The 26,438-nt window shown below is 32.8% G+C and overlaps 1 protein-coding gene across 2 annotated transcripts in view; it reads left to right on the top strand.

The window, feature by feature from the left end:
- The window catches only part of LOC118181155 (calcitonin gene-related peptide type 1 receptor-like), a 374,571-nt gene that overhangs the window by 249,870 nt on the left and 98,263 nt on the right, over window positions 1-26,438 (top strand). For both annotated transcript variants that reach the window (XM_085817333.1, XM_085817334.1), the window contains exons 11-12: window positions 5,020-5,086; window positions 22,233-22,296. In XM_085817333.1, the coding sequence (XP_085673459.1) occupies window positions 5,020-5,086; window positions 22,233-22,296 (131 nt within the window). The remainder of the gene's footprint in view (window positions 1-5,019; window positions 5,087-22,232; window positions 22,297-26,438) is intronic.

Below are 26,438 nucleotides of genomic sequence, written 5' to 3'. Positions count from 1 at the left end.
GAGAAAAATTATCAGAAACTACCATTTTCAGGAGTTTAATGTGCTCATCGGTCGATGTAGTTCTATTTTTACACTTATTAATTTTCAACTAGAAAGAAAATCTCTTCACATATAATATGCATTTCCGAAGAAAGCATATATTTTTATTGCATAAATGCGTAATTGAGGACATTTGACTTTTGAAAAGTTCGAAAAAAACGGTCAATCAAATCTATATATTCAAATATTTAAATAAGATAGTGTAAATTAAATAGATATATATGTTAATTTTCTGGGACGTTATTTGCATTTGTTTTAATGGTAATTAAAATGATGTACAATTGGACTCAAAATCATTAAAATCTTAAGCCTTTCTTCAAATTCTTGCCATAATAATTAATTTCAATATGATGATAATTAATTTTGGGGGGAATGTATTCGCGAGCCTCACAAAATTGCCTCGGGGCCGCACGCCGGCAGCAAGTAACCAGTTTGAGACCATTGAATTAAATAAAACGCTTCTGATAACGAATGTGATCGAAATTAAAATTTATCTTCTGAACTCCCATTATAATTAATTTCATGTTAGACAGAATTCACGTAAAGGAGATAAATTTCTTTGCAATCCATGTATAGACTTTTGCAGTGATGTTGAGTGATGTTGACTTTCTGGCAATAAAGAGGCTTTCTGACATATTATCATTTCTAAATTATTCTTTACAAAGCAGTTTAGTGTCATTCTAGAAAAATGCAGCTGTCTTAAATAAACTTCCTCTTATAAACTTAAATATTCAGACATAGCTTTTGCTCATTCACAGGAAATATTTCATGCAGAAATATTCATAAAATCTATCCCAAATCACGTATTGTTGTTTTAGATGAGTTGCTCGAAGTATTCCCGAAGGACTAAAAGGCAGATATTTCGCTTTATGAAATCAAAGCGTGCGTCTCGATGAGAAGTAAAGAAACATGTTTCGAAATACATTTAGAAAATAACTCTGGAATAACACCATTTTGATAAAGTAATGTGACCTCTGAAAAATAAATTATTCGATTTAAAAAATGAGCAACATGAGTTTATTTTTGAAGCATGTTTTATTTTGCTGGAAAAACATCGGTATCGATTCTCTTCGAAATTGAAATTTCTTCCAATGAACATGATTTATTTATATCTCCTTGCATTATTCTCAGGAGGGAAATTATATTGTTTTGTTTTCAGCTTAGCATGCTTACGTTTTTAAATTTGATTTTTGAAGCCTTCTAGTGTTATTGACTTGACTTAGGAACATCTTGCAAATTTCTTCGACTTTTGCTTACAAGGATTTATTGTCAAAACATTATATGCCGTTTACGTAGTTTAGTTTACATAGTATTATATGCGTGTTGCTTACATTGCAATATGATGAGCAATAAACCAAAATGAGCAAGAAAGCGTGACAAAATAGGAGTCATAAAAATGATTATTTTCTGGGCTCATCGTGAAATCTGTCGCTTTTGTGATGAGTAAAGAAAAAAAGAAGAGAAGCTGGACTTCTCATCTTAATTTTTTGTAAATGCACGTGCAATATTCATGTACGACACCCACTTTTATCTCCAGTGATTAGAGAACCTAACCACCAGTGCAATGCGGTACAAAAGACGCATTTTGAGATCTTGCCTGTGTTGAGCATTTGTAGAATTATAGTTGAACGGCATCAACTAAGATTTATTTTTGTTTCACGTAGTCATGCTTGCATGACATTCTTTTCAAATCGCATTTTGTACTTTATACACATAAATTAAAGCATTTAAACTAGCTATACTACAGTGCGTCCGTAAAGTCATGGTGCACTTTTGATCGGTCACAGGAAAGCAACAAAACAAGATAGAAATGTGAAATCTTCACCAAACAAAAGAAAACCTCTTAAAGTTTCATATCTGTTCAGTGCAGTTTGATGTGAGCTCCATTCATGCCGTCGCAGTCTACTCCGCAAATAAAAATGCTCCTATCACTTTATCATGCATCAGGTCACACCACACGTTCACTTTAGGGCTGTTACATTCGTACTCTACGTAGGCATGAGGATTTTCAGCAGCCCATATTCGGATGTTATGGTGATGAACATGTCCACTAACAGGGAATGTCGCCTCATCGCTAAACACAATCTTCTGCAGAAATCGGTTATAACTGTCGACTTCATGAAGCATATCTGTATCAAACCCAAATCGTTTGACTCTATTTCGTCGGTTTGATAGCATGCAACAGCTGCAATTTGTAAGGGCGTTTTGTAAGGTAACACTCCTATATAGCCTTTACAGACTCGTCATTGACTGATGGCCTGCCAAAACTAGGTTTGTCCAACAAACTGCCGGTATCCTTCAACTGCTTATCCCTCCGATTAATGTTATTTCTATGCGCTGGCGGTTCGTTGTACACGTGACGATATTCACGTTGCACTTTGATCACGGATTCGACTTTGGTAAGTCACAGAGCATACTGAACTTTCCTCTGTACAGTCCACATCTCGACTGGCGTGGGCGTGGATGGGCTGATCTGCTCTTTTGCAGTTCGCGGTGCTGCGTCATCACCTGTGTGCGCACATGCTTGCACATAAAACGACGGAAACTTGAAGAGTTTTGAAGACTTTAAATTTCTATCTTGTTTTGTTGCTTTCCTGTGACCGATCAAAAGTGCACCATGACTTTACGGACGCAATGTATTCCGCCTCTTTTACTGGATTTATACATTGCGAATTGCGCACTAAGAAATGCGCGCTATGATTGCAATTCCTGTTCATTTGCCTTGAAACTTTGATCCTTTGCATTTTCGATCAAGATGTTTTTGCATACCAATTTTTGTCATGATTTCAAAAGTCCTTCTTGGTGCTTCGATTTTTTTGCGAAAGGGTATATATATATATATATATATAGAGAGAGAGAGAGAGAAAGAGAGAGAGAAAAAAATCTAGCTTAAATGCTTTAATTTATACATACATCAATAAAAACATAAGAAAAGTTCAAAACCTAATCTAGTTATGCGTTAGGAAGTCGCAACGACTGGTAATAACTGGTAATTAGTTGCAACAACTGGTTAGAAGTCGCAACAACTGAAAAATAAAACATTTAAATCCATTACACAGTCCACCTGAATCTAGCCATTAAAATAATAAAATAAAAATAAATAACTAAATGCGTACACATCAATTATGGTGAAAAAATTGCAGCAGCATTCAGATCCATAGTGAATTAATGTATTTAAAAAGCATAAAAAATAAATTAATTAAAACAATTTAATTTAAAAAATAAAATAAAGGGAATTTCTATCTATTGCCACATCTTGGACGGGGGGTTAGGGAACCTGTATTTTTGTGTACTGGAAGAAAGGAGTGTTTCTTTTCTAACAAGGAATTTAGCGCAATCTCTTATTATGTTTTAGGCAACGCAACATCGGAACAGTTAAGGCTGGTTTTATGCATCAAATTTACGTTTAAGTTTCAAGTTGTTTATTTTTGTTTTTAAGTTTTTTTATTTACAGTTGGCTTATTTTAAAGATGTTTATTTTTATTTTTGCGCTTCTTTCAAAATTCCGTAAAATAGCATTTTGAATCTGTAGTATTAGTAAATCATTTTTCGAAATTTGAAGCATAACTGGAAATACAACAGATTACTTTATTCAGTTATATTCCCATTTTTACCGTTCTTTGAAAAATAAAACATACTTAAAAATTGTTTAAAAGTTTAGCTGGCATATAACATAAATGTAAAGGTAAAACCCCGAGATATGCTCAAACTGCATAATGCAAGAAAACTCACTAATTAATAGTTTATGATGTTAAAAAAGTTTTCTTTTATCTATGATCAGCTGTAAGTTATGAATTTAACACGTTCAGTGTGTTATTAGTATATATTTTAATCATGAAAAATCTCGCTTAGATCAGGGCTTGAATTCAGCCAATATTCCGTTCCAGAACTTCTCAATTTTTTTCGAAGTGAAATATGTCACATTTTAGTTCGGACGCCACATATAGACTCTTTTAGAGTTGTTTTTTTTTTAATTAGTGGCACATGATAGATCAGCATTGTCCTGACCCGAATTCGAATCACCTTTCGACTGCCAACCAACATGCTTTTCTGTTATACCACGAAGGCAGACAGTAAGAAGAGAGAAAATGCCTTATATGTATACAAAAGCAAAACAATATAACGAAACCTGATGGGCTATATATAACAAGTACATAATAAAACGAAACAAAAACAATGTTAAAATGTATTAAAGCATTTGTAAAATTCTGTTACAAAGCAATAAATTTTAATTTCGCTCCAGCCAACCAGCGATGGAAACTGGAAAATATACAGTACATCAATATGACTTGCTAATTATAACAAAAATTGAAAATCTTTAGTTTAGTGGCCCACTTTTAGAAAGGGTAAGGGAATCAGATGATTATTTATGCAAATAAAACGGGCATTAATTGAAAGAAAATACGATTTGGGGAAACGCAGTGTAAAGTATAGCAGATCGCGTATCAATACACTAAGCATAAAATACTCTTACAGATTCCAAAGTAAAAAGGATAAAAGTAACGGCTTTGTCTGTCGCAGCTTAGTGTGTATTGAGATTTTTTTTTTACTTTACATTTCTTAATTATTTTTCTCTTGAAAAGAAGTGGTAATAAAGATTCCAGAATCATCGAGATTCTAATTCGAAAGCACTTCATGAAAATTTATGGAACTTTCACACCATCCTTTTTTATAGGAAATGGTTTTGACTTGAGTTAAATAATTGTAGTGTAATGAGTTGTCGAAAGTTTCCTTAATGTTAATAGTTTTAAGTGTAGGTTGAGAATTATTGAACTAAAATACTTAATTGGTGCTTTTCTGTCATATATTTAGATGTGAATTCTACGAAACTTTGCATATTATAATCCCTTAGAAATGATTAAAACATTTCGGTATGTAGAGTATCGGCAATAAATTATAAATCATCATTTTCCTCTAGCTAGTCTACTGTTTTTCATTGATTTTGTTTTCTTGGGTATGAAAGCAAATTTTCTGTTTCAGGTACGCCTCTCGTTATCATTATCGTATACGCCAGCGTCAGAAACAGCTTTCCTGAAGATACCATGTTGTGAGTATTTTCCTAAAGACAGTTTTTGTTTGCATATTCTATAGTAAAATGTTTATCAAATATATAGATACTATATTTATTTAGTATAAGAAATTCACAAATTCAAATAGTGATGTTTGCAGAAACGTTCTTAAGTTCAACATGTAACATTTCACTTAAAATATACAGTCGAGTTCCGATTGAAAGAATATTGATTTAATGCTTCTCGATTTATTCAGTTTTCTTTTATTTTTTTGCAACAAAAGTTTTTAAAAAATTTTTAGAATTACCGAAACTTTTATTCGTCTTTAGTAAAGTGACCAAAAATTCCCAATTTTCAATTCTTTAAAGAGCTTTCTCTTAAAGAATGAGCAATTTAGTTGCTATCTTTGAAATTTCATACGAATCGCTTCAACAGAATTTTGTCATATGCATGCAGAAATTATCATCGTTTCAAACAATGATGTAATAGGGGACCGGAAAGTAATGTCGTTTCTGCGCATGTCGACAACAACATGCTAAGGGCAGAAGTGGAAGCAAATCCATGTCAAAAACTCTTGAACCACCTTCGTCGAACATTCAAGAACATTTTAAGCAGAATGGAAAAATTAGCAAGGCAGGTGTTAAGTCCCCCATAATCTGTTCGAAAAGAACAAAGCCAACCTATCCATCACATGCAACGTATTGCTTCAACGGCACTATACAGAACCGTTTTTTTTAATCGTTTGATTAGTGGAGACAAAAAAATACGTCCTATATGATACTCCAAAACTCAAAAGGCAGTTTTAATAGGGGTTACAAAGGGTTTACATCCCGAAAAGGCGCTTCTGGGTGTTTGAGGGAATATTCGAAGAATTGTTCCTTTTGAATTGCTGAAACCTAGACAAACTGTTAATGCAAATCTTTATTGTGAACAACTGGATGGAGTGAACCAATCTTTAATCGAAAAATATCAATTGCCAACAGAAATGTTGTCATTCTGCAACACGACACTGCAAGACCGCATTGTGCAAGACGAACACTGGAAAAAATTAATGAATTGGGGTGGGAGGTACTGCCATACTCACCCACCATACTCGGCCGATATCGCAGCATTGGATTTCCATTTATTCGGATCTCTACAACATTTTCTTAGGGGCAAAAAATTTGAAAATTTGGATGATGTCCAAAATGTCCTCTCGAGATATTTTACTCAAAAACCAATTGATTTTTATCGGCCCGGGATTGAAAATCTGCACATTAAATGGCAAAAAGGTTGTTGATAACGAGGGTGATTATATTATTGATTAAAAATCAAAACTTATTTAAAAAATGTATTCGTTTGGATTTAATGTAAGAAAGCGACATTACTTTCCGGTCCCCCTATTAGGAGAATGCTTTATTTCCTCCAAATTCTTCAAAAGTACTTTAGATTCCAGATATGCATATATCTCAATTGAAGTTAGGAAAAACTGCTGGTTATACAAATATTGAATTATTTGGAAACGAAATCTCATACTTTGACGCTTAAATCTGATGTTTCTGGTATCGTGAGGTTTGTCCAAATTTTCTAAAATGAAGTGAAGTAGAAACTAACAATAACGGATTTTTCAAAGTTGGATTTTTTTTTTTTTCAGTAGGGAACGTAATGCGATTAGCAACTATAACAAACAACTAAGAAGAAAAGATTGCCACGGAGTTGAGTGAAATTTCCCACATTTTTTCCATTTCCCCATTATTTATCTAACAACTTTGTGGACCTTCGGTATGCAATATGAAGACAGTTAAGCAAGCAGGGGATCCTGTATTGACTATTAGGATGAATTAATCAAATTCAAATCCCGACCAATGTTCCCGTCCAACGATCCTAATTATTTTAAGAATTTTATAGAAAAATTTGAAAAATGAAGTCCCTAAAAGAAGCACAGATTTTATTATCATATTTGTTTTTCGGCACAAAAATTAATCATATTTAAATAAACTTTAAATGAATTTTGTCGTTCACCTTTTTATCTAAAAGATGTCGATGTGAATGCAAATTTTTATTTATTTGTCTATTTATTTTATTTTTATTGATAATTTTATGTCTACTTTAATAGCTTCTGATTTCAGCAATAATCTGTATTTAATGAATATTTTTTGTTATTTTGGACACATTCATTAGAATCGAATTCGACTGTATCTTTTATGCACGGCGCCTTGACACAACACTATGACTTAATAAAAAAAGTAAGCAGTTTATCTAATTTATTCAAAAATAAGCTCCTTTCGAATATAAGATCATCCTTGCAGTTTAGGATAAAGTTTAAGAAATAAAAATATAGGTGGATATTTAATAAGATCATAATAATGATTGGAATCCATTTGATGCTCATTAGAATAAAAAGTAAGCTTCCTAATTAGATACGATATTTTACAGGGCATCGAAAGAAAAATTAGCAAACATTAGTTACCTTTTTTAACCTGTTTGTGACCAGGCACCTCGGTACAGTAGATGCAGGCCTAAATTTAAACCACTCAACTAAATGTGTGTATTGTAATTAGCCGTAGTTATGTAGTTAATAGAAAAGCTAATAATTTGTTAATCAATTACCACTTAAACAGCGTGATTATTCTATATAACAGGATACTTAAATTACTTTTCTCATTCTACAATTTCATTTTTTAAATCACCCGTTTATAAAATTCCTACAAAATTTTAAAACAAAAATATAGCAAAAAAAGGAAATATAGATTTTCCAATAAATGTGGTATCATTATTATATACATTATTTCTTTCACTTGAAGATAATGATACGCAAAGGAATCGAATATTAACCTAACAAAGCAACAGTCTGAAAAGCACAGCTAAATGAAGTGACAAATTAAATATTGTAAAAGCTTCAGGCCAGCCGGCGGGCGGTCGCTGAACCCTGGTAGTTCGATATGGTTTCTATTCCAAGCAATCGGACTGGTTGCATGTTTCTTCCGTGGTTTTCCTCATATATAGCGTAGATACGATCTTCTTTTACTTAGGAAGTCCCCCCTTTGCCTTAGGCAGATAGCCCTCGTATGTTTTACCACTATGAAATAAGACAAATCAAAACCAATGGTAAAAACTTGGTAAACCTTCAACATCATTTTGCTTATCCTTTAAATCCTCTTGAACCGAATAACCTATGAAGTGAAAACTAAAACCAGTTGTAGCCCGCCAGCGGCCGAGCGGTAAAATCACTGAACACTGGTAGTTCGGTTCAAGGTTCGAATCCCGCGTACGAGCTGCCTGCATGGGCGTCTTCGCGGTTTTCCCATGTGTAACGTGTATACGATTCAGTGTTTTCCTTAGAGAGGCCTCCACGAAAGCATCCCTCCCCTTAGACAGATAGCCTTCGAGGCTTTGTCGTAATCACATAAACCAGACGAAACCGTCCAAACAAAACCAGCTATAATGCTTTTTTCCTCGCGGAAAGTTTGAATCTGAAATTTGAGAGTTTGCATTATTCTAAACCCATTCATAAACAATAATATTGTCAAACGAAATAAGTGAGGAAGTGAACCATTTCTATTTTGTATAAAAGCAAGTTATCCAAAACTGAATTACCCCAGTCTTTTCGGTAAATGTGGTCCTACTGTAGAAGTAATATTTGAAATTTAAAGCGTTTTCTTCTAATATGCCAGCTTTATCTTAAAGATGCAAACACTTCACTAAACTTTCTCTCAGTGGACTTCAAAGAATTTTCTCTGTCTCAGTGGACTGTACGTAATTTATTTTATGCGTATGAAATCCTTCTTCATCGCAGCAGAAATCTGTATTAATTACTTAAGCAGCAGCATGGACAACTAGCCTCAAGCACGCAACAAATTACACATCCTGAACGTAGGTTTAAATGCAATTACACGCTTGCTTAAATACTACGAGGAAAGTGAACGTTTGAGCAATTAAATGTTACTGACTACTCTTGGCGAGAAGGATATGTAAAGTTTGATAGCCTCTGGTGAATATTCTCAAGGGATCTGTTCGTTCATAGCACACGCAAATACTTACGCATATAATGTTAGAGTATCTGAGAACACTGTATACGATAAGTAGATTTATAAATGTAATTTGTTATTTAACCTGTCGCTAAATAAAATGTCTTTCCGAGACAGTTTAAACTTGAGAATTAGCAACTGTCAGAAAGCAGATTTATATCTGAAAATAACATTGTAATTTTATCAGTTTATATTACGAAATCGAAAATATGCATTTCCTAGACTGAATTCGAAAATTAAAGCGTACAAATAAATTTCCCTCTAAGCAAAACGATTATGGGATGTGGAAGAGCGATGAAAAGGCACGATGAAACATTCTGAAAAATTTTGTGCTTTACATACCTTTGCGATATAGTTACGTGCATAATATATTTATAATTTATTTATTTATTATAGATATATATTAGATTTATATATAGCATAATATATTTATATTATATATATTTTCTACGTATATTATTTAATTAAATTTAATGTTCAATATTACCCAATATACATAAAATATTTCACTTTAATATTTCTCTGGTGTTTATTTTTTAAATGAATTTTAAGACTAATTTTTTTCTTAATGTACTGCCTGAAAAAAAGTTACTATTTATAATCGTTTCTCGAAAAGGCGCCAACCGTTGGCGACTAATTTTTTTGCCAGGCACGAAAAAACTGTGGTCCTACTAAGAATTACATAAAACAGCAATCGTTACTCTGGTGTTACCGCAGCCACATTGGTAGATAGAAGTCGCGGCACTGTAGCAATTATGAGCATAACAATTGTTCAGGTAACCATAAGGATAACTGTAAAGTTTGAATAAACAACGTCGCCATTATCGTTCATGCTGTGTTGGTTGCTTTAGTAGCCCTGAAGACAAATTTCGGTATTTTTGGTCTTCAGCTGAATTTTGAAATAATCGTATGTGAGATTTGTCTGCAAACGAAGAAAGTTCTGTGAAATTTTTCCAGGAATATAATATTTTGTCGCAAAGGTAAGAATGTTCAGATTTTCATTTGATGATGTTGTATTTTGAAAAACAACCTTTCTGGAAATACAATGTGGAAAAGTGTAACCGCATTCGAAGCGGTAATTGGTTCTAAAATAGTCATCTGTCATTTACTAGAGTAGTCAGATTTATGAGCTGGTGTAAAGAATTAAGGAGTGTTAAATTTTGCCTGGAAGGAGTTAGAAATGGCCGGTAAGACCATGGTGGATTGGAATAAATACATACGGGAGTTATAATTTGTAAGTAGTTTTATAAATTGTTTTCCGAGATAAATATCGAACTAAAATTAAAATACGTACCGTCTGCCCAAAAAAAGGAACTGTTCTAGATATCTTGTTCTGCCGGCCCCGATTGACGAATTTAACTTGAGTTTTTCATGTCTCGAAAGCGCGATTTAGGATGTATATTGTTACGATTTTTTCTTTCTGACACCAGTTGTTACGTTATTTTTTTTCCTTCACGTTCGTTCGGGATTCGTGTGGATTTGGAGTGAATAATGACAATACTACTTGATGAAGTATCGAAACGCACTTTATTGGCCAGTATTCTCAGGACAGCTCCAAAATCCCGTTTACACAGTCATCGAAGAACTACAAACACACTGGAACAATCAGCGACACAGCCTTCCGGTTATCAGGCTATAACGGTGGAGACAGCTTCACTGAAAAGCACCAGAGTACAGCTCCCGACTCTGCTCGGTCGTTCTCGGAACTCCACGTACTCTCGAGACTCTCCACGCTACAACTCGCGATGCACTCCACTCGACGACACACAGAGCACAGCTCCTGACTTTTCGGTTCAGTCGTTCCCGGAGCTCAAAACGCTCTCTCGACCATGCACTAACCGCGATACAATACGAGACTCTTTCGGTGCACTCGACGACCCACTCCATCGACTCCGCAGGGATTGACTCGCTATACGAGACACCAACTGGTTACAAACTATCTCGCACTATAGACGAGGCACACACACTCCCTGACTGCGGACCAGCAGGGTTTATATAGCTTTTGACTGGTGTTCGAGAACATTCTGTGCTAAACCGGTAAGAATTCGTTCCAGAAGGTTCTCCATTCGTGCATGGCATATTTTGTCTCCAATTGTTGCCAAATGGGCGATTTCTCGTCAAATGTGACAACCCTGCCTTTCCTTGCCATTTTATGGCAACGCTAAAACTGCTTTGCGGGGAAGCCATCTTACTGCACCTGTACATTTCGTAACAATGTTAAATTTATATGTAGCACTGTTCTAACATAGGTATTTTGACACAAAATTGGATTTTTTTTCCTGAAACTACGTACCGATATTTTTCGATATTTCGATTCTAAGATTCAAATTATGCCTACATATTAAATTTTATATAATTTGGGGAGAAATATACGGAGAAATTTAAAAATTTATCTTGGTGCACTTCTTTCAGTGTGCGCTAATAATAATTCACTTCGCGAAATTCTTAATTTACGGTAACCTACTTTCCTTTTCTCTTTCATTGTGCACACCGTTCATTCTTTCGAATAATTTTCTTTATATTATATTTGTTATTTTTAGATCCGTAAACCGTATTTGTCTTTTTGGGGTATTTCTCTTTTAAAACAAAGATGCCTAATTTCAAAAGCGCCAACATATAAATTTATGTATATGTTAGGAATTTTTAGTAACAAACTCTAACTTATTATAGATATTCTTATAAATGTATATACTTTAAGATAATGGTAAAACTTTTATAGGTTATAATTGAAAAGTTTTTGAAAAATTTATAAAACTTTTTGAAAAACACAAATTTAAAAAATAAATCGGTAATTTATTTGGAATGAACCTAAATTTCGAATTGTGAAAGAAGGAATTCAGTCTAGTAAAAAAAAAAGAGATGTTGATAAATATATATCAAATTCAATTAATATTAAGGAGTTAAAATTTTGCAAGTTAATTTGTTAAATCTTATTTCTGCGATTTTTACACAACTGGTCACTCTGGAATAATATGCGTCACCGAATCGAACTATGAAAAACAACTGGTATGTCATTTTAAAAGAGTCCGATTTTGTCTTAAAATACCTATGTTAAAGCAATGCTATATATAAATCTAATATATATCTCAAGTCGAGCTTTCAAAACAGCAAAAACGTATGTTAAATTTGGTCAATTGGTCCAATAGAACGGGAGATTTAAAACATTTTCCCTTCCCCCCTTTTGGGGACGGAACAAAGTATGCCTAGTAACATGTATAATGTGAAATAAATAACTTTCTCTGGTTTGAAATTAATATTCTTTTTTTTCTTCAGAAAATTGCCAAACTGCGCCAAGGTGGTAGCGATAATACCAAAGTATCCAGCAATCAAGTAACAAAATTAAAAACTTATGAAACATTCATAATAGTCACGGCCGAAATCATCGCTTCAAAAACATCGCGGACGAAAATGTCGCGGAGAAAAACAACGCAAGGAGAAAACGTCATAGTACAAAACATCGTGGGAGAAAACATCGCAAAGAGAAAACATCGCAGTTCTAAAATATTGTGGTCTAAAATAAAGCGGTTTTAAAACCTCGCAGTTTAAAAACATCGTCGTCAAAAATATCGTGGTAAAAAATAAAGTGCCTACAAATAATCGCATAACGATAACATCGCATACATGCGTTTTTCAAATCACATGGTGACATATTATGTACCTGACTTTCGTCATAACTAACAAATTGATATCCAAAAAAAATTATTGCACGCTATACATGAAACTGTTAACGACACTTTAAGAATAAGCGGAAACAAAACAATATGTAATTTTCATTAAAAAATTATTAAAAAAGATTAGCAAATGCGAAAGAAAATAATGTCATAATTAACTAAGCAAATTTTATAGAGGTAACCTCATGCAGTTATTTATCTTCCTTTTTCTAAGCGTTTTTAGACTGTATTTTTCATGATCAGTTAAACTGTATAAAAAGAGCTTAATTTATTAATGACCTTTGTTAACTGTAAATAAATTTCAAATTCTATTAAGCTTTTTAGGTTGCACTAATTTTCTACTCATTTTCAATTTTTAAATGCTTAAGTTTCCTTCTTATTTTTTCAGCAAAAATTTATTAGTTCGTTCAAATATATGAAATTATAGAAGTAAAACAATCCCTCTTTCCTTCTCGCGCTCTATGAGCTTCACACGAACATGCATTTACAACTTTGAAAACCTGAAAACGCATGCGTACGATGTTATCGTCATGCGATGATTCGTAGATACTTTATTTTTGACAACGATATTTTTGACGACGATGTTTATAAACTGCGAAGTTTTTGAACCACTTTATTTTCGACCATGATATTTTGTACCACGATGTTTTAGAACTGCGATGTTTACTCCGATCTTTCCGATCTTTACTATGATCTTTGCGATGTTTACTCCCACGATGTTTTGTACCTCTGCGTTTTCTCCTCGCGTTGCTTTATTCGCGACGTTTTCGGGGATCACCATTCATAATAAAACATCATATTTTTTCCGATGTTATTCATTTGTGCACAATGATCTTTTTTAGCTTCAAACAACATCGGAGAATTTCAAATCGCTCACAACGTGTCACTACGCTCAGTCTTTCTCTTCATATACACAACGACTTTCGCTCAAAAAACGTTCAGAGAATTGTACAAATAAAGCAATGTGCTCGTGTTCCCATGTACTTAGCTGTCTGTTTTCGCTAAAAAAATATCAGTGAATTATAATTAGCATCGAAAATTTGGAGTACTTACGTAAGAACCCAACCACCTTGGCGCAATTTGCGATATCTGGCAGATGAAATGGTAAAAGTTTTTTATCGGGTGCACGTTAGTAGCTTTCGCAACTGTTTTTGAAAACATTCTCAAGCTACTATATTCATTGTAAATCGGTAACCATTATCAACATGTGAAAGGAAAACATACTTTAGCGATTTAAAATATAAATGTAATATTAGTAATATATATATAAATATTATAATTAATAGATTAGAATTACATGATACGTTAAAAAATGAAACACTTACATTCATCTCCAAATCTTTGTGTAAATTTTTTTTGCAGTATTCTTTTTTTCAAGTAAAGCGATCGGTTTTTGCTTAAAGCAATATCAAAAAACTGCAGAGACTGCGAGGTTCTGTGATTATGCATAGCGCAAACCTCGGTAATATTGGCTATCTACTAAACGCACCTCCTCGTTGTTCCTTTTAGAGATTTTACGGTGAAATTACGTATTTTTGCAGATATTTTACCACAGTTCTTTCCATTGCTGGCAAATTCCAAAAACGAATATTTTAAAATAATCACCATTTGATTTTAAGAACTGTTGCAACGTAGAACATAACCAAAATACGAAAATGGTTTCGTTGCTTGACTGAGAGATAGTCATAAGCATGGTAGAAATAGCTCGGCGCATTCTGAAAATTTGGCTTCTACTTAAGATGGTTGCGAAAGCACGTAAGCCTTTCTTTTTGGATCTATAAAATCCATTTTTTGATCCATAAAATCCGATCAAAATACAACTTTACGAAATGCGAGATTTTGCATTTTCTTCTCTTAAGCAAAATACCACATTTCTGAACGAATATAATATAAATGCTTTCTTTTTCATCAGCCGCCGAACTCTAAAGTTTAAGTACAATTTCTTAGATAAAAATGCACAAGTTGTAATGTAATGCTTTCTTTTTCATCAGCTAACGAAAAAAGGATAACGATCATCATCAGTGGGGAAAAAAGTTAACATAGAAATGAAAAAATTCTGAAAGATTTCAGATATTATATTACGCTCAAAAGGGCGTTTTTTGAACGATTTGTGTGTTACCTTCATTTATTAAATATCACATTCTTTGCACTTAAAACATAAAATTCAATTTAGCAGCAATATCACAGAATATTTTAAAGAGCATATCTTTAGAATTTCTGATACAGTCTCGCGGCTGGAGATAAAAAGGTTTTTTTTTTTTTTTTTTTTTTTTTTTTTTTTTTTTTTTTTTTTTTACAATGTTGCCATTGTTCGCTTTGAAATCGTTGTGTTTCTTAATCAAAAATTCATAAATGCCTAACAAAATATGAAATCGATAATAAAATAAATTCAAAATTTCAAATTTGCGCTTCCAGATGCCCATATTCGCAAGAGTATTACATTATTCAAAATTTGATGGCTCTGGCTACAGTTGTTTTATCACAGTGCGAGAAACATAAATACATTTATGCAGATTCTTCATTATTAATTTCTTTAAATAGAATACAGGGCGATAATATTTGGTGGCAACAATTTAAGAAGTGATTCGCCGTTTATAGTGAATTAACGCAAAATGCGAAAACGAAATTAATAGCCCTTCTGGGCAAATTGCCCCTTTGGACTAAATAATGACTGGCGCATGTCTGCAGAACGCGCGCACTTTTCTAAGATGCCACAACATTGTATTTTGACCACGTCCTGAGTTGCCTGTTTTGGTGCCATAGCGCATTCCCTTGCGAGCACTTTTCATGTCAGAAAGGAAGAAAAAATAAAAAAAAAGAGTATTCCTTTTATCACGTTTTTCAAATTCTTGAATTTTCTGTCTTCTAAAATGTAAAATGAACTTAAAACTGTTTAACCCTTTGACGCGCGGTGGTCGCGCCCTGAAACCACCAATTTTCGAATTTTTTTCTCCTCTTCCTTCCGAAATTTTTGAGTGAAAATCAATTCATTACTGATCTTTTACCTCTAAATAACACAAAATGATTGCAGAATCATATATGTTTTAGGTCTTAGTATTTCAAATCGGATGCCTTTTAAAATTCGTTTTCAATGAGACAAAATAACTTCTTTTTATGAATATAAACAACTTTAAATTTCAAAAGTTATTCATCGCACATCAGCATTTCTATCATAAACAATAAAAGATCTGATGTGTACACCACATGACTTTCTTGTACGGAATATTAAATTATACGCATTTTTTCTTGCATTTTATTTAAACTTATTAGATTGAATTAAACCTACTTCGCCGACAGCTCATAAACCACACTAGAATAAATGCATTCTTTAAAATTCACTTTGTTTACCATAGCGACACTCTGGCGCTAGGTTTACTTAACAGTATTATATTTTATTCATATTATAACTCATAATGCACAAAATTTATATCATTTAAAGGATAGAATTATCTAATCGTTTCCACATGTTCTATTCAAATACTATAATAAAGCTAGAATGATGTATAAAAGAAATTAAGCAAACAAAACAAAAAAGAAACTGTTCCTCGAAAAAATTCCAGAAAGGATTAAGCATGATTTAAATAATAAATGAAGGCGTTATCTTTGTTGTTGCGAAGCTAAGTTTCTCTAGATTGGCAACAAATCCACTAGTCTCCTGTTTCAAATGTAAACATCAATGGCCGCCATTAAAAAAGGCTTAGCGGCAATTAAACAACTTTAAAATTGCTGATAATTCTAAAAATATTGCACACAGATTTACTAAAGGCATAAAATCCTTAGCCGCAAGATAAAAACAACATAATTCAATCATTTTTTAAGCAAAAAAATGTACAATTTACCAACATATAAGAGTAAAGAAACTGAGATCACTGAGCCGGGTAACAGAGTGGATATATATATATATAAATATATTTATATACGTTTGGTGCGGCCGATTGCAACCAAAATACGAGGTGCACATCTACATGTTATAGCAGTCTTATATACAAAATTTCAACGTTCTGAGGCTACTCGTTTTTGAGTTATGCAAGATACGTACGTACAGACGCCACGAAAAATTCTCTTCAGAATTAATTTTAAAGCAGTTTTATAATTTTTTTGAAGGAAAAGAGTATTTTATTCTGTCCTTACGTACAGATATCACGCAGAAACATCGTTAACTTGCATTCGATAGCGGTCAAAATAGATATTTTCGTTGAAATATGCTGCCTGAAACTTTTCGCGATTACAATACTTCCTTTTTACTTCGTACAAGGAAGTAAAAATAGCAATAATTAAACTGTATATATAAAAAAACCCTCTATATGTATGGCATTTGCTTTGTGGTTTCAGGGCGCGACCACTGAACCACTAGAGCATTGTGTCACAATGCTCTAGTGGTGCCGTGTTTCCCAACGTGCCGTGTTTCCCAACGTGGGGCCCACGCCCCACAAGGGGGGCTATTCGAAAATGGACTCGTGCAGATTATAAGGGGACAAAGGACTTTCTAAATATGTTTCATGAAGTCAAAATTTTTCGAAATTTCATTTTTTATTCCCCAAAATAAAGAAAAATGTAAGTGATGTATACGTAAAAAGTTTTTAAATTGCGGTGCATTCTAAATATTTTATAAAGAATTCTCGCTGTAGACATGGACATTTAAATGCTTTTAAAGGCATTTAAATAACTGACACATTATGCTTTCCAGACGTTTCTCGCGTATTTCAGCCAACAAATTGACTTTCTTTTTTTACTGTAGGAATGGCAACTGTACTGTAACAATTACTGTAGGAATGGTATATTATTCTTTCTTTGAATGGCAACAGTAGCTGCTTTCAGCTTTGTTTACATTGATCTTATATTTATTTCTTTCAGCCCTTAGTGAAATGAGGGGTGCAAGCAAGAAAAAACGTTCGTCGGTATTCGGAGGCATATTTAAAATTTGATTCCATACCCGGTCCATAAGCGGTCAACTTTTGTCCTTTTATGCCAATAATGCCTGACCAACAAATCAATGAAACTAGGTCGTCTTGAGGCACATTTGAAGGCGAAACATAATGCTGATATTAGTTCAAATTCGAATTATTTTTACACTTTAAGGAAAATTTTTTTAAATAGAGTATTATTAAAGTGTCTATTTACAGCTCATGATGCACCTGTTAATCGTGCTCTTGAGGCTATTTATCAAATTTCATTACTCATCGCTTAATCTGGGAATCTGAGACGTTAAAGCTATGCCACTAAACAACAATACTGTTTGCAGAAGAAAGATTAAATGAGTGAGGCTATTGAAATACAACTTTTTGAAAAGCTGAAAACAAGAAAATGTTCGGTGCAAATGGATGAACCAACTGTGAGAGGCAGTGAGGCCGCACTTGTAACTTATGTAAGATATATTCATAAAGGGGATTTACCGAAGAAATGTTCTGTAAATCATTAGAAAGCACCACTACCTCCAAAGATATTTATAGTAAGCTAAAAAATTATTTAGATATAAAAAATATACCAATAAAAATATAATACATCTTGTACTGCAGATGGTGCTCCTAATATGATGGTTGAAAAATAGATTAAAGCACAGAATAAGAAAAAGGGTTGCTTAAAATTGATAAAAGATAAGAATCCAGAAATGCTTCTTGTGCATTGTGTTATTCACAGAAAAAACCTGGTAGTTAAAAACAATTCGCCTGTTCTAAATGAAATACTAAATTCAGTTAATGCTATTAAAGCTAGGGCCAAATGTGAACGTCTTTTCAAGTTATTTTACGAAGAACAAAATGAAGACTATATGAGACTTTTACTTCACGATGAAGTAAGAAGGCTGTCGAAAGGGAACTGCTTGGAAAGATTTATGGAACTATTTGACACTCTTAGTTAATTTTTAAGCGACAAACCTGAAATGAAAAATCTGTTAACGGATAACAAGGCAATTGTGAGTTATTTAGCCGATATCTTTGAAAAATTAAATATATTAAATAAACAACTTCAAGGAGCAAATAAAACTTATCATGCAAAAGGAAGATATTTGGTTTCATTATCTTTGTTAAATTATGCCAGGCATATACTATTTACCACAAAAAGTTTGAAAAATCTCATTGGCTCCAAAAATGTGACGCGACTACCTCTATAATTGTTATTGTCGATCATCTGAAAATTTTATCGGCTGATTTAAAAGATTTTGCAACTTAAAGCAAATTGATTTTCCAACTTGGATGATGCAGCTAATGCTAGTGGATTTGGCTGACATTTCAAATATGCAGTAAAAAGAAGAACTCGCAGAAATGCAAAATGATGATGAACTTTATTTAATATAAAAGGACCAATGACATAGCTTTGTGAGGAAACTAGAATCAGATATCCAAATGCAACAAAATTTGCAAGAGAACTATTGTTACCGTTTCCATCTTAATATTTTACTGAATGCGGATTTAGTGCCATAAATGATTTGCTGCTAAAAAACATCGGTTGGATATAATGAAACCGGGAGACTTGAGACTCAAGTTATCTAAATTGGAGTCTGACATACAATTTCTTTGCAGCAAGTATCAAGCGCATGGAACTCGCTAAATTAAGTAATAAAAACTACTAATACTTAAAATAAAAAAGAATTTCATTTCTCCATGTTTTGAAAGTTCACTTACTGTGTTTGCTCATAAAATTTCGTAGTCATTTCTTCCTAAAAGCTATCATTCAAGTTTCTTTCGTGAAAATTTAAATTTTTAAATATTAAAAATTATGTATATGCTAGGGGAAGCTTAAAAGTTTTAGAGAGGATTAGGTGGGGCAAAGCACAAAAAAAGGTTGGGAAACACTGCTCTAGAGGCTCAGTGGTCGCGCCTTGAAACCACTGCTCTTCACAATGGCGTTTGCTTGCTTCTCAAATAGCAATATTTATTTTTACCCGGATAGGGATAAGGGGTTTTGAAATCACAGAGTTATTTTATTACTAAACAATACATGCACCTGCCCAGTAAAAAGGTCTTTCTTTTCCAGATACTTTTCTCTGACCTCAACACACTTGCTTCCCAAGCTAGTATTGTGATTTTATAAATTATTTCCTGTGGTTTAAATTTAATGTAAATATACTGTAATTAAAAATAGAAATCGCGTAAAGTTTTATTTAAATTAAAAATATTTTTGAATATTTTGGGACGATATATGAATAAAATAGGTATGAATGGGAAACGAATGATCCGTATCAAAGCCAAAAAGACCAAGCCTCTCCTCATTAACATAAAAAAAACCCACAAATTTCATGTGCCAGATGAAAAGAAACTAAATAACGCTGGACATATACCAGTGAAATTTAGATTCAATCAGTGTACATTTTGTAGCACAAGGAAGAAACCTCATAGAAGAAGATACATGTGGCGAAACGTGCAATGTGGGCATGCATGTACCAAAAAGACAAAACATGCTTTGAACAGTGTCACAAAAAATATTTGTTCTTTGAAATTAAAAAAAAAACACCGATTCTTTTTTTATCCTTATTTTACTGAGTTTTTTAATCCATGTAGCCAAACGTCCTTATTATGTAGGTACTTTCACTGCTATAGAAAAATTACATAAATGTTTATTTTTTAATTCTTTTCTGACGATTTACTTTGTAAGATAATGTAAAAAATATATATATTATATATTATGCAATTCCTACATGTATTTTTATTTAAATTCGTAAATTTCATCATTTATTGGAAACGCGCACGGAGAAAGGTAAGTTTTTTTTTCCTACTTACCTCGGTAAGTTTCAAAGTCCTAGACGCGCGGTGGTTTCACAGTGCGACCACCACCCACAGAACAATGGGCAAGAGTAGATTTTTTTAAATTCATGTATTATTTGTCTCTAGGATCATAATATTCAATTTCTAGTGTTTTTAGTTAAAAAAATTATAAAAATAATATCGCGCGCGTCAAAGGGTTAAACGTACATTTTCTCAAAGACAAGGATTAGCTTAAATTTAACCAATGCTTAATTAAAAAAAAACCGGACGTTCTTCTGACACTGATATGTAGAACATATACGCCAAGCAATTAATTTCAAGAAGTAAAATTGATTAATTTACTGAACAGAATTAATGACAGTTTAATTTACTATTTTCAGTGTTTCAATGGTTATAATAATACCATTCTATAATACCTAATTAGTATGATTTTCTTTCGTGACAGTTTTTAGTTTATATTTACTGGAACAATACCCTCTTATCGTCACGGGTTTCACTAAGGAAATGAAGTCATGAAAAAAGAGGTATTTTCTTGATGCCATAATGCTACTTTATATACCTAGAGTTGTGTACTTTCAATATATTGTCTTAATTTCTTTGGCATATTTCAAGATAGACGTATATATATTTTCACTAAGATGTCACAAAAATGTTCGAGGCTGCCATAGGGTCACAGTAGTGCCCGTCATAGCGTTGCACATAACACCTAAATCTTAAGAGAAAGTTTGAAATCTGCTTAACATTAAATTATAGCCTAATGAAATATATGTGCAGACGCGTATATCGCAAAGACGTGTTGTTTTGCATATTAATATATTAGGAAGCATATTATTACTTAAGAGACTTTAATTAACTATTACGAAGATTTAATTAGCTTTTGCACACTTACTAAGCGCAGATTAGCTTATGCAAACAGTTTCGATTGAAGATGCGGTTCTTGTCTTTGTGGTTTTATGAAATAGATAATTAAAATAAACTAATTAAATAAGCCTGTAAACAGGCTATAAATACGATGTAGGAATATTATAATCAATTTATTTAAAAATTGCTTAGCTTTGTTTATATTATCTATGCTTAATATTTTCCTTTGTAAATTAATTTTCTTTTGTTTTCATTTTTTGAATTATTTACACCTTTGTTTTCTATTATTATTTGTTTTACTACTCATATCCTTTACCTAAAGTTAGGACTAGCTGTGTGTAAATATCGATAATTTTGTTACATGAATAACAAATTATATTGTTGTTTGCAATACTTTCCTTTGCCTTTCAGTTCTGTGAGAAATTAAGAAATGATTGCTCAGATTTATATATTCTTTCATGTAAGCATTTACGAACGCAACCTAGCTTTCTAGAGATCATTTTTGTGTGTTAGTTAATTTTGTATCGGTTCAAACAAAAAAAAGGAATAATTGCAAAACTTCGATTATTATGTTATCTCAGTTTCTACGCTACACATGGCAGTTTCCTTCGTTAACGGGTCTTCGACTTGTATTAAAATGTTAATCCTTTTCATCTTTGTGTGCAGCATGAAAACAGCAGTTTGTTTAATGTTAAACAGCAGTCTGTTGTTACATGTTTGCAATAACTTTTGTTTGAGATGTGGTGAGGCTCAGAGTACAAATTATCAATACAGTTTGTAGTACATTTATACATTTATCAGGTAATCCGACTTGAATACTTTTTATTAATTTCCAACTTTGTGTAGTAATTTATTTTTTCGTTTCTATACTAAATAATTTTTATTTAGCAGTATAAAACCACTAAGTAAGTTTATTTTTATCACCAATAAAGTTTTTTTTTTCAGCTGTTGGATAGAAGAAAGCAATTACTCGTGGATTATATCTGGACCTGTTTGTATTTCAATGCTGGTAAGTAGCGAATTTTGCATATATAATTATGCTAATTTTATTGTATTTCGCATTCTATTTCTTCATATTATATAGTTGCTCTGCAACTGTTTACGAATTCATGATAAAATTATTCTTCACTTTTAATACGTCTTTCACGGATGAATTGAAACAAAATATACAAAAACAGACGTTAAAAACCCAAAATTTAGGTAAACATGGCCTGAGTAGAAAGATGCAGAAATTTGTAAATTATGTAAAACACCGAACAGAAAACTGAAAGTATTATTTCAAGAAAGGGAAAACAAGGAGTATATTATCCAATTAAAACAAATAAACAATGTTTTAGAATTAGGAAAATACATTGGGTTTATATACATTCTGGTATAAAAAACATGATTATTGCCTGCCTAAGAGGAAATAGAATTTAAATAGAATGTAATGCAAAATGTGAGATTAATATTGATTTAACCTTTCCATGTATAACGTGTATATGAGCCAGTTTCTTCTAGAACGTCCTCTACGAGCATTCCTTCCCTGAGGCAAATTACCTCGTGTGCTTTGCCGTAATCAAATAAAACAAAAACAATTTAACATTTAAAAAAAAAATCTGAAGGCTTTCAGATTTTATATTACACCCAAAGGGGCGTTTTTTCATTTACACACTCGTACACGTTTCGACAGAAATGGGACTAACGCCCTTTTGGTATAAAAATAATCAAATATAGCATATCTTTAGAATTTCTGATGGACAATCTGGAGCGCTGGAAAAATATTTTATTCCGTACAGTGTTGCCACTGCTTTCTTTGAAATCGTTGAGTTTTAAACAAAACATTTATAATCGGATGACGCGACAAGCTGTGAGAATAAATCTTTTACTTTTCCGATGATAGAAGTCAGACGATTCCGCCATTAAGACGATGACGCGATTAAAAGATGTTTAAATGTAAAAGACAGTCGATTCTCTTCATCTGTATATATCATCTATGTAAATTCATCTTTTATACACATGTAATCATTTTGTAGTCTGTAGCAACTATTCATGTTTCATTAAATATTCAAGTTTTACATAAATCGGACTAGTTTATTAGCCCCTAGACAGCCACATCGGAAGTAAGTTTACAAACATCATATTCCTAGACAGTAAGTACCGATTCTACAGATTTGGGCGCTCAGGCCGCGATGAGCCTAGGAAGAAGCATTATGAATATTACAAAATAAGAGAAGTAAGTTTTGTTTCGATTATTTCCACATCGTTACTTCTAAGAATAGTGTTCTATGATACTGTGAATTAAGATGACTACCTTAAACTCTATTCCTAGAATTTCAAATTCTTTAAAGACTAGGCCTACTAAGTCAATTAAACTTTTACATCAAATTGTGTTTGGCACTTTGGGTGATCGAAAAAATAGAGCTAGGTTGCGTAACTTTTGTGGTTTTCCATCTGATTTTAATATTGAAGAAACAAAAAAAAAAAAAAATACTTAAAACTCTTACTGCAAATGATTTTATTTCTGTGTGTAATTTGTTACATCTTAATTATGATTCAAATCCTGATAAAAACTGTGATTTAATATTGAATAGTCTTTGTGATTTTAAGCTTTTAAAATCCGAAAGTGATGACGATGATGAGTTATCTGAAAACGAAAGTGTTTATGATTCTGATAAAAATGATGATATTAATTCTGTTCTGTCAGAATCACCTCCCATAAATAACTCAGTGGATGAAAACATTATAATGCCTAGCAATATTTCCTTACATTTTCGTGATATTTTAGAAACTGTTTCTGAATTTAATGGCACTGATACATATCCAGTTGAATCCTTCATTGGTGATTTAGAAGAATCTTTTAAATTATTTAAGTTATCGGAATTACAGAAAATTGTGTTTGCTAAAAAATTGCTTACTGGTTCTGCTAAAGTATTTATTTTTTAGCAAACACAATTTTCTGTAATTCCGGTAACTTAAATAATTTGAAGGGTATAATATCATGGGACAAATTAAAAGAAAATCTTTTATCTGAATTTGGTTCTAAAATAAACTGTGCGCAACTTCATAATTTGTTACAGAAACGACACTTAAAACCTGGTGAATCACTTTCCGAATATTTAATTGCCATGCGTGAAATAGCCAGTCGCGGTTCTGTTGATGATTCATCAATTCTTGATTACGTAATCAATGGGATACCAGATCAGAGTAGTAACAAAATTGTTTTGTACGGTTGTAAAACTATTTCTGAATTCAAAGAGAAATTAAAAATTTATGAGAAAATTCGCGTTCTAGATACGAAAAATAAGGATTATTCAAGTACTAACACACAAAATAAAACACACGCTATACCTAGTAAGGTTAAAGAGCCAAGGTGTTACAATTGCGGAAGTTTAGGTCATAAATCGAATTCGTGTCACAATAAGAGTAAAGGATTTAAGTGTTTTAAATGCGATTTATTTGGACACAAAGCCGCAGATTGTTCCGAAGCATCATTTAAAAATATCCAAGAGGACAAAGCTGTTACTCTAATAACTCAGACTTGTCAGAAAAAAAGGCATAAAACTGTTAATTTGGGTAATTTGCAAATTGATCCTTTAATAGATACTGGTAGTCAAGTAACGCTAATCCGAGAAGATATACATAAGAAGATAGGTTCTCCTGAACTTAAGTCGGCAGATCTACAGTTAACGGAATTTGGCAACAAACCTTTAGAGATATTTGAAGGTGAATTCCGAATTGATGGTTCTTTATTTAAATCAAATATTTGCGTTATCTCAGAAAATAAGAAATCTGATAGCGATTCCGAAGGGCATAAAATTGCTCATTGCAATGGAAATGGTTCTGAAGAAGGATTTGTAAAAGTTGTCAATTATGTTTTTTTACTTCCAAAACCAGAAACTGATCCTGTTAGTATAGTTCCTGTTACAGTACAGAATGGGATCAAACTGGACACTTCATCTACAATCAAAGCAAGTGGCAATGATTTCCTGATTGTGAATTCTGACGACGTCCCGAGTGATGCAGATTCTGATATAAGTGAAAATGATGCTATTAAAGATGAATTTGAATTAGTGCAAAAAGGAAACTCAAGCACAATACAAATAGCTCCTAAGGCAACGAGGAGAAACGACACTGCAGAAGGAGATTGTAAAGAGAATCATTTTTTCAAAGAAGAGTCAGTTGCTAAAGATGATGAATCAAATGTGAATTCTACTAGAACAATTTCTGTGAAATACCTTACAATAAAGAAGGAAAAGAAATCACTGGAGACGAAGAATCTACAGAGACCAACGAAGAGGAGAAAATTGAAAAGGAGAAGTCGATCAGAAAGCCTGATGACAACAACGCTGATACAGAAAGCAAAGACGGAACAAAAGAAACTAAAGAAGGTGAGAAAAAAGAAGCGAAAAAGCTTGAAGCTTGAAGGTCTTTCGTAAAAACTGTTGTTGTCACTATAAAAACTAAAATTTTCGTTTATATCTGCATAAAATTTGTATTAAAATTAAGCGTTTAATGTTTAAACGTTTTCTTAATTGTAAAGCAATGTAAAATGGAATTTAAAACTTAATAAACATAGAAAAGTAACAACATTTATCAGAATAAATAAATAAACTTTGATAAAAATGGGAAGTTGCTCTACAGTGCACATCAGAGTTAGAACCTGTTGATGGCTTTGGGCTGCTTAAATACCTTGCTGGCCACCGTAAATGCAACACCCTGAAGGAAGCATGCAAATAACATGAAATTTACAGCATGCATTAGCGGAGGTGAGATATGCAAATGATTAGAATTTCAGTGCAGACGCTCATCACGCGCGCCTGTGGCGTCACGTCAAAGCGCTATTTAAGGCTTGGAGTTTTCGACGATTTCAAATTCGGCAATTGTGGTTTTCTTGTGGGTTTTTTTTTTTTTTTTTTTTTTTTCCAAACAAACGATCAATTATGCCTCGTAGTAAACAGCGATCATCATTTGATCAAGTATCCGAGTTCGACAGAGGAAAGATAGTGGCCTACCGAGAGTGTGGATTATCTTTCACGGAAATCGGTAGTCGTGTTGGACGAAACCAAACAACTGAAATGCAGATATGTGACCGTTGGATGCAGGAGGGTACGACGGACCAACGTGTTCGATCGCATTCACCTCAGTGCACCACTTCACGTGATGACAGGA

The sequence above is a fragment of the Stegodyphus dumicola genome, chromosome 5 (genome assembly GCF_044657685.1).
Source record: "Stegodyphus dumicola isolate Sdum_Otavi_A_Nest chromosome 5, ASM4465768v1".
Lineage (NCBI taxonomy): Eukaryota > Metazoa > Arthropoda > Arachnida > Araneae > Eresidae > Stegodyphus > Stegodyphus dumicola.
The sequence above is the reverse complement of the archived record's forward strand: the minus strand, read 5'-3'. Positions and strand labels throughout refer to the sequence as shown.